The sequence below is a fragment of the Hibiscus syriacus genome, unplaced genomic scaffold, assembly GCF_006381635.1.
Source record: "Hibiscus syriacus cultivar Baekdansim isolate YM2019G1 unplaced genomic scaffold, ASM638163v2 tig00110705_pilon, whole genome shotgun sequence".
Taxonomy (NCBI): domain Eukaryota; kingdom Viridiplantae; phylum Streptophyta; class Magnoliopsida; order Malvales; family Malvaceae; genus Hibiscus; species Hibiscus syriacus.
In genome coordinates, this window is record NW_024062831.1 from 56,590 (window position 1) to 66,429 (window position 9,840).

The 9,840-nt window shown below is 36.5% G+C and overlaps 2 protein-coding genes across 2 annotated transcripts; both read right to left on the bottom strand.

The window, feature by feature from the left end:
• Nucleotides 1-140: 140 nt before the first annotated feature.
• Nucleotides 141-1,325, bottom strand: LOC120138791. The gene is made up of 2 exons (XM_039154201.1): nucleotides 680-1,325; nucleotides 141-580 (listed from the first exon to the last, which is right to left on the bottom strand). The coding sequence occupies exons 1-2, from the start codon at nucleotides 1,323-1,325 to the stop codon at nucleotides 141-143; spliced, it is 1,086 nt and encodes a 361-aa protein (XP_039010132.1).
• A 67-nt stretch (nucleotides 1,326-1,392) lies between these two features.
• LOC120138792 lies at nucleotides 1,393-3,449 on the bottom strand. Its single transcript, XM_039154202.1, has 4 exons — nucleotides 2,812-3,449; nucleotides 2,509-2,730; nucleotides 2,092-2,464; nucleotides 1,393-1,800 (listed from the first exon to the last, which is right to left on the bottom strand). Exons 1-4 carry the CDS (start codon nucleotides 3,447-3,449, stop codon nucleotides 1,393-1,395), a joined length of 1,641 nt encoding a protein of 546 aa, XP_039010133.1.
• Between the last annotated feature and the right edge of the window lie 6,391 nt (nucleotides 3,450-9,840).

Consider the following 9,840-nt stretch of genomic DNA (forward strand, 5'->3'; position numbering starts at 1 on the left):
TACTAAATTTTGAGAAGGATAAAAATAAAATAATTATAATTTTGGTTAAACGTCACTTATTATACATTTTTTTTGGATAAGTAAAGTTTTTATTTATCCAAAAGGAAGCAGCAAGCTGCTACAAAGAACATTACAAACGACTAAATCAAATCCCAAGCAAGACACAACCTCCTATTTACATTATCCAATCTGTTCACATGACTCCTATACATTTTGATTCTAATTGCCTCTCTAACTCTATCAACAATTTCCTCAGCTGGACGGATCACACCTCTAAAAATCCTGCGATTCCGCTCCTCCCAGACAAAATAAACAAAACCAGTCCAAGCTAGCTTTAGTATTCGAACTAAAAGGGATTTACCTTTCAAACTCGATACCAGCCAGCGCAAAGCATCATTCCAGCAGCGAAACACATGAAGCAGAATAGTACCCCAAACCTCCTTTGCATAAGAACAGTCCAAGAAGAGATGATTTCGGGATTCCTGGCCAGCAGCACATAGCCCACATGCATCATCAGTCACCACGCCAAATCTGACTAATCTGTCCCTTGTTGGCAACCTATCAAGAATCACCATCCAAGCTATAATGGAAAATTTAGGAATATGAGCAGTGAATCAAATAAGTCCATGCCAATAAACATTGTCTCTCATTTCTCGAACATTATCCCAAATCCAACCACCTTTGAACTGCACCAAATTAGTAGCAGACCAGAACAGTCTTCTAGCTTCATCCTTTAGCTTTATCAATTTCCTGAGAATCCAGCTAAAATGGAGTTTGCAACCAACATTCCAATAATCCACAGTTTTGAAGCAATAACCTTTGATCCATGCAATCCATAAGGACCCCTCATCAGCAAGAATTTTCCTGACAAGCAAAAGGCAACAAGCCTTGCTCCAATCTGTTAACTTCCTCAGGCCCAAACCACCTTCAGATTTTAAACAACAAATCTGACTCCAGCTCACTCTGGCCCCTTTTGCTGGAATATCATTTCCCCTCCAAAAAAACCTCATGCAGAGCTTCTCAATGTCAATAATAACACCTTTGGGCAAGACAAGTTGTCTACTCCAATAGCCAAAGATGTTAAACAAAATAGATTTAACAAGCTGAAGTCTCCCCCCAAAGCTTAGATGCCTGCTAGACCATTTATCAATCATACTCTTAATTTTAACAAGTAAAGTCGAGCAATCCTTACTTGTGAGCTTTTGAGTAACCAAAGGCACTCCTAGGTATCTAACAGGCAACTGGCCAATTTTGAAACCAGTAGCTAAATGAATCTGCTGCAGGCTATTCTCAGGCACCCCACTAGCAAAAAACTCAGATTTCATAGCATTTAATCTTAAACCAGAGAGTTCATAGAAACTGTCGAGAATCCTCACAACCCCAATAACAAAATCAAGAGGCCATGGCAGAACAAGAGTAAATCATCAGCAAAACAAATGTGGGTAAGGCAAATTTCTTGCATTTTGGATGGAACTTAAAGACACCATCCTTAGCAGCAACATTCAGCAGGACTGAAAGCACATTCATCACAATAACAAATAGGTATGGAGATAATGGGTTCCCTTGCCTCACTCCTCTTGCTCCCAAAAAATACCCTACCAAACTACCATTTAAAGAAATATAATACCTAGGAGAAGTCACACATGCTTTGATCCATCCACAAAAAATGAAAGGCAAACCCAAAGCTTCAAGAACATTCAGCAAAAAACCCCAACAAACTGAATCAAAAGCTTTTTGGAGATCTATTTTCAAAGAACATCGAGGAGAAAGATTTTTCCTAGAGTAACCTCTAACAATCTCCTGAGCAAGCAAGGTATTTTCAGCAATATTTCAACCCTTTACAAATGATGATTGGTTATGAGAAATCATACCAGGGAAATAGACTGCCATCATAGTGACTAAAATCCTTGTAATTGTTTTGTAAATAACTGAGCAGCATGAAATAGGCCTAAAGTCCTTAGCCATACAAGCATTCAAGGATTTAGGCACCAAGGTAATTGTGGTGGCATTAAAAGCAGGCAGGAGTGAAGATGTATGAAAGAAATACCTGATAGCAGCCAAAAAATCTTTACAAACAATCTCTCATGCTACCTTGAAAAACCATGAAGTGTAACCATCTGGCCCTGGGCTTTTATCTTTCACCTGCCTGAAAAGTGCTTCCTTAATCTCCTTATCTGTGATCTCACCAACAAGGAGTGCATCAGCTCCATCAGGCAAGGAGTAGTTCAACAAAGATTTCAGCCATTCCAAAGAACAACCCTTCACCAGAGGGTCAGGAGTGCCAATAAGGCCCTTGAAAAAATTAACCAGCTCAGTAGCCATACCATCAAAAGATTCATGAAACGCCCCATTCTCATCTTTAATAATTCTAATAGTATTCCGTTTTTTATTTGATTCAACTCTCTGATGAAATAATTTAGTATTCAAGTCACCTTCTTCCAACCAGTGAGCTTTTGCTTGTTGCCTATAAAACTCAGATTCTGCAGCTTCCAATTCAATTAATTCTGCCTGAACCACTTCTCTTCAGCCACTTTTCTATGATCAACTTGGCCAAGATTGTGAATCTGGATAGATTCCAATTCAGCCCTCTTACCAGCCACTCTACCAGAGATGTCAGAGAAAAAGCTCTTGTTAAACTCCCTTAACACATGTTTGAGCCTTTTCATCTTGCATAACAGAATTTGCATTGCATTTCCAGTACACTGTTCTTGCCAAGATTCCCTTACCACCCTAAAAAAATTTACATTTGCAGTCCAATAATTAAAAAATTTAAAAGGCTTAGGCATATGGACTTAAGCACTTATTTGAGACCAAACTATGCCAGGGCAGTGATCTGAGACTCCCTGAGCTTGAAACTCCACAAACGAGTCAGGGAATTCCAGCAACCATTGAGAATTTATAAGTATTCTGTCGAGTTTTCGAGCCAAATAAGAATTTTCTTGCTTATTTGACAAGGTGAATAGGGGGCCAGAATAAGGATGGTTCTGCAACTCCAAATCCACCAAGCATCCTTTAAAATCCTCCATGTCAAAACTGCTATGCAATCCCAAAATATCAAAATCTGAACTTTCTTGAGCATTGGAAACAACATTGAAATCACCCCCAATAAGCCATGGGAGAGAACCAATGTCAGCTTCAAGATTCTTCAAATGCTCCCAAAGACCCCTCATAGCCATTCCATTGTTTCTACCATACACAACAGTAATAACCATGCTATGACCAGCTACATCTCCAACAATAGTAAGGGTCTGACCACAACCTTTTAAGAAAGAAAAAACCAGCCTTTTCCTCCACAACACCCAAAGCCTGCCTCCATCAGAAAAATCATAATTAGCAGCAAAATTCCAATCAGCACTCAAAGCTTCAAAAACCTTTGAGAAATTTGCACTTCGAACTCTAGTTTCCATAAAACAGGTAACATCAACACATAGAGCCTCCAACCTCCTCATGACTCTTCTTAATTTGAGGCTATTATTGATCCCCCTGACATTCCAAAAACTAAAGATCATTTGTTAGGTATAGGAGGATCTCCACTATCAACACCACAACTTACCTCAAGGCCCTTAGCCCTATCCAAATGCTCTTTCTTTTTTGTCTTTATTTCATTAAAAAGCATAGCAAATCCCAAGGATGTTGTTCTAGTCTTCCTTGGCCCATCAAGAACACCACCTCCAGCAAGAGTTTCCAATTTGCTAGATGAACCAATATTATCCTTCTTTTTCCCCCTAGCCTTTCCCTTTTGATTTATGAAATCTTGTAGAGAAGGGAAATCTCCACTATAGTTTGTAGCTTTAGGGATGATTTTATCTCCAGCAGCATCAATCTGACCACCACTAACCAAAACTTTCTCGACAGCTTGTAGAGATTGAGCGTGAAGAACAACACTCCCCATTGACTCGGGCTTACTACCATGACTAGCAGGGTCAGTTGGCAGCTCACCAGAACCAACTTGATCATCTTTCCCAGGACTGTCTACCACTTCCTTATCCACCTGCAGAGAGGTATCAGTAGGCTCTTGAAGAGCAAAAACAGATACTTCCTCAACAACACCTAATTTCAAACTAGTAGCCCTTTGCATCTCACTACTTGATTGAGTCGTCTGAGTGGCAGAGGAAGAGAGAGCCAAAGGCAAGCTAGAATTACCAACCAACCCCTCTTTACCAGCATTACCAAGAGTACTTGAACTCACATTCTTCCTCCAAAAATGAGTTTCATTTGTTTCCTTGGTTTTCACAGGGGCTTTTAGCACTTCAATACAACTACTTGCTAAATGGCCAAAAGTGTTACACTGCAAGAAAATCTTAGGAAACCAATGAGCATACACCCTAATTTTTGTAATAGAGCCATCCCTTAAGACTACATGGATTACCTCAGGGATCACTGCCCCAGCTTCAACCTCAACACAAACTTTGGCAAATTCGAGTATCTCATTTGAAGCAGTAATAATATCCATATACAATGGATTACCCACGACACTAGCTATATAGCTAAGACCTACTCGAGAAAAAAGCTCCAAATGAACATTTTATAATTGAACCCAGACATGTATGCGTTTTAGATCAAAATCAAGTTTCCTCAAGCTCGGTTCCCATTTTCTTAACACAAGAGGCTTGTTTTGAATGTGCCAAGGGCCATTCTCAAGCACCCAGTCTCTCAAATCGAATTAGTGAATGAAAAAACATAGAGGTTGTGCCCAGCCAAGCTTACCTTAACATGAGAAGCTTTCCCCCAAAGAATCTCAGCAATACGCTGCATAGAGCCAAAGTTGGGAGCGTCTCCAATGAACTGCCCAACCACAGCACAATCCCATTCAGCAATTCCCTCATCAAATACAGCGACATGAGGCTTTACAGTCGAAATACCCTCCAGCACTTCAGGCAGAAATAACTCTAGGGATTGCTCCTTCATCCCTAATTTTTGCAATAGAGCCATCCCTTAAGACTACATGGATCACCTCAAGGATCACTGCCCCAGCTTCAACCTCAACACAAACTTTGGCAAATTCGAGTCTCTCCTTTGAAGCAGTAACAATATCCATATACAATGGATTACCCACAGCACTAGCTATATAGCTAAGACATATTCGAGAAAAAAGCTCCAAATGAACATTGTATAATTGAACCCAGACAGGCATGCGTTTTAGATCAAAATCAAGTTTCCTCAAGCTCGGTTCCTATTTTCTTAACACAAGAGGCTTGTTTTGAATGTGCCAAGGGCCATTCTCAAGCACCCAGTCTCTCAAATCCGAATTAGAGAATGAAAAAACATAGAGGTTGTGCCCAGCCAAGCTTACCTTAACATAAGAAGCTTTCCCCCAAAGAATCTCAGCAATACGCTGCATAGAGCCAAAGTTGGGAGCATCTCCAGTGAACTACCCAACCACAGCACAATCCCATTTAACAATTCCCTCATCAAATACAGCGACAAGAGGCTTTACAGTCGAAATACCCTCCAGCACTTATTATACATTTATCATTTTCTTTATACACACACATATATATGGGGTGAATATAAGGTGTTATATGTTTAAAGACTTTACTTTTTGACAATTAATGCTCATGCCCTTAGCATACGCGGTGCTCGAATCTGGAACCTAAAGCGATAAAAACAACTCTCAATCACTAAGATCGCTTGATTTGTTCACAATATGATAACTAAAATGGTAGATACAAACAACTTAAATAAATTATATATACAAATAAATATCACTATCGACAATGAAAAATAAAATTTTCTTAACACTAACCAAATGATTTCAATGATTAAGTGAATAATTTACTTTTTTTAGAAGTCTCAAGTTCAAGTATATCGTTTACAAGATATACATTTATAATATAAATTTATTATCTATTTAATTTAATATAAATGATTGAATTTTCATATTATTTACTATGTGATAATTAATAAAAAATTAAAACTTACATTTTTATTACGATTACAATTAATAATATTACTGAATTTAATCTAGTGATAATAGTATAAAAATATAAATTACATCAAATTAATAAGGTTATTGGGTTGGTTCGAGTGGTAAGTAACTCAATATTGCTTAAGTATGTCTCGAGTTTGAGTCATCTTATTTACACAAAATTCTCGTTGAGAGACTCACCCATCAAAATCAAGTGTGCAACACATGTCAGCCTGGATTAATCAAGGCAAAGCCTTGAGAAACCGGGAGGACAAAAAAAGGCTTAATATAAAAATAAGTGCCCAAACTATATCATTTTCCTATTTAGATGCCTAAACTACTTCTCGATCAATCCAGGTTCCTAACGTCACAACGTTACCACTTTAAGTGTACCGACCATAACGACCGTTAAAAATTCATGTTAAATGACACATATTGTATTATGATAATTTTAAAGGTTTTTTCTAAAAATTAAAAAATAAATTATTACTTTTTTGGATAACTGACGTATTATTCATCCAAAGCAACTATCTTTGTACAAACAAATACAATTAATAGACCACCAACAACCCAACAATATATCACCCCTCCAATAACAAGAACAAAGTAAGCAAACAATCTACAGTAAACCCGACTTTGTAGCAAAAGTAGATGAGACAACAACCCTCGTACACCTTGTTAATTTCAGCCTAGCGTCACGCTAAATTTGTAGAGCAATACCCTCAATTGAAATAGGAGCTACACCATACATCCTGTTGTTACTCTCCAGCCAAATATAATAAAGATAACAACACCAGGCTATCTAAATGATAGTGACCTTTAAAGATCTAATCCTACCATGATCTTGCACCCAACCTACCATATCTATCCAACAAATTAAAGTCTGTTTTCACGACAAGCTTGCATAACTTCCCTCCAAATCTGTTTGGAGAAATCACATTAAGCAAATAAGTGATCCCTAGTTTCAATTACAGAATCACAGAAAATACAATTTGTGTTAATCTTATCACCTCATCTTAATGTACAAGTTTTTGTTGGCAAACTATATAGTATCACTAAACAATATATAAATGAATACCTAAGTAGACAAGCTCACCCAAAGAATCTTAAACCAATGAACTTTGTCTTGTTTATGTCTAAGCACCTTCTAGACCTTCTTAGCTTGAAAATCAACGTCCATACTATCAACAAGCACATAATCATCCCTCAATTTAAGAATTTTATTAGCTATCCTTTATAGGTGCATTCTTTATCCTTTGACCCCACGTGTAGGATGATACATTTTCTCCCAACTAACTCAAGCGTCCCCAGTAAAACCATCTGAATCCTTATAAAGAAAAACATTACACAATCTTTCATTTTGTGTCAACATTTTGGAAGGAAATATAAAAATTATACTCCAAAAATATTGAACACTAAAAATAACCGCTTGAATGAACTGCAATCTTCCAATAAAGGATAAGCATTTAGAAAGCCAGCTTTGAATTTTCCTAACAATTTTTCTAACAATCCTTTACAGTTCAAGTAAGAAATAGTCTTAGAGATAAGTGAGACTCCCAAGTATCTCACCGGAAAGTGCCTATACAAAACTCAATATAAACAATCATAATTTTCATCTAGGAGACCCAACTCCAACACAATAGAGCTTGCTTTTTAAGGCATTCATCTGCATTCCTCTTAGTTTCCTTCAGTCTGTCGCCCCCTCCCTCCCTCCCCTTTGACTGTAGACCCTAGACCCTAGCTCCGAATGAGCTACAACTCCAACACAATAAAGCTCATTTTTAAGGCATTCAGATGCACTCCCCTTAATTCCTTGGTCTGCTTGTCTCCCTCCCTCCCTCTCCCGTGATTCTAGACCTTAGACTCCAATCACCTTTCTCTTCTTCTCTCACGTCTCTCAGTTGTAACATCCTCAATATCAGGCTAGTGACCTAAAGGTGAATTTTGAAAGCATTATGTTCAATTTCGAAATAAGTTAAAAGTTTAGAATTTTAATTGGAGAATTTTGAGGTTGGATTTAATAGTAAAGTTTGAAAGTAATAAGGGTATTATGGTCTTTTCTAAGAGAAGATTTTTATTTCTCTTTTAGGGGATATAAAAACGTGGGAAATGAGGGAAATGAGTTTCCAGAGTTTTCTTCTTCTCCTTTCTTCTTCACGCGTGGAAGCCAAGAGCAAAGGTGAGAATTTTTATTAGTTGATTATTATTGAATTCTAAGTTGGTTTTGATTCTTTGGAAAGTAAGAAAGCTTAAAGAAGTCAAAAGATAAGTGAAAACTCAAAGATGAAGAGGTTAGAAAGAGAAAGAAAATGGGGTTTTAAGTGAAATTTTGAATAAGAAGGTTTAAATGAATTTGGAGGATGAATTTGACTTGTCATCTATAAGAATAAGAAGTTAGAAGTGTTAGAATTAAGTTTGGATAACATGGAAAATTGGGTATGATTATTGATTTCCATATGAAATATGGAATTTAGAGGTTAAAGATGAGATAAATGAATATTAATAAGTTTAAGTATGTATATGTAAGTTAGGAATATGAAAGGGGTTGAAATATGAAGGATTTAATCCAAAAAGAATGAATTTTTCGGGTTCAAAAAGAGGATTCTGGGCAGAGTGCATCGATGCATATTCATAGTGCACCGATGCATCAAGGTTAAAACCCATAAATTGTTTGAAGGTGTATCGATGCACTCTTTTAATCTAAAAACATCGAATGCAATTGGTGCATCGATGCATCCTAGTAATAAACAAACATCGAATGTATTTTATGCACCGATGCACAGGTAGTGCATCGATGCACCGATAGGGAATGCATCGATACACTGTGCAGTGCATCGATGCATACCTTCATTAAAAGATGAAATGGGCTTTTCTTTTAGCCTAAGAAGTGACAATTTAGAAGATATCAATTAGTATACTGATATGTATCAATGTATTATTATGATGTAGATATATAATAAAGCTTGTTCCGGAACAATCTAAGGATTAAGATTGATTCAAAGCAAACAAGGCTCAGGTGAGTGCACATTATTTAGTATATGAGGTTCAATGGAAAATAAGACTTGCGATAAGTCTATTTACAATAGTGAAAAACATGAATTCATAGAAGTATGTATTGGTTATGATTTATATGTGTGCATGAGTATATGTGTTATTGATATGAATATGGTAAGTAAAATGGATTAATGGTGATGATAAGAATAATAATAAAGATAATATGTATTGGTCATGATTTATATGTGTGCATGAGTATATGTGTTATTGATATGAATATGGTAAGTAAAATGGATTAATGGTGAGGATAAGAATAATAATAAAGATAATAAAATGATAGGTATATGTAAATATATGTATTGATGTGTTTTTGTATGTATTGTAAGATGATATGTTTATGTGATAACATGATAAGATGACAATGATTTACATGTCATATGAACACATGAGAAATGTTATGAGCCATATGAAGAGAAAGTATATGTGATACATGAGGGTGAATCCTATGTTTATATGAATATGAATTCATATGAGAATTGACATGAACTACGTGATTACATGTATATGTGAATGAAACCATAAGCTTATATGAATATATGATATGGTTACATGAATATGTAAAATGATATAAAAGATAATGCCTATGTTATGTGTCATGAGAGCTAGGGGTATAGTTGGCATGCCAAGAGTCGAGGGTCTATGTGGTCCTTCGGGACATATATGTATTCTTTGGAACATGTGTGAAGTCTGGTGAGACACATACTTGATCATTGGCATATGTATATGATTCTTAAGGAATGATATGTGGTCATTCGGGACATATATGTATTCTTTGGAACATGTGTGAAGTCTGGTGAGACACATACTTGATCCCTAGTATATGTATATGATTCTTAAGGAATGATATGTGGTCCTTATGGACATTATTATATGGCACT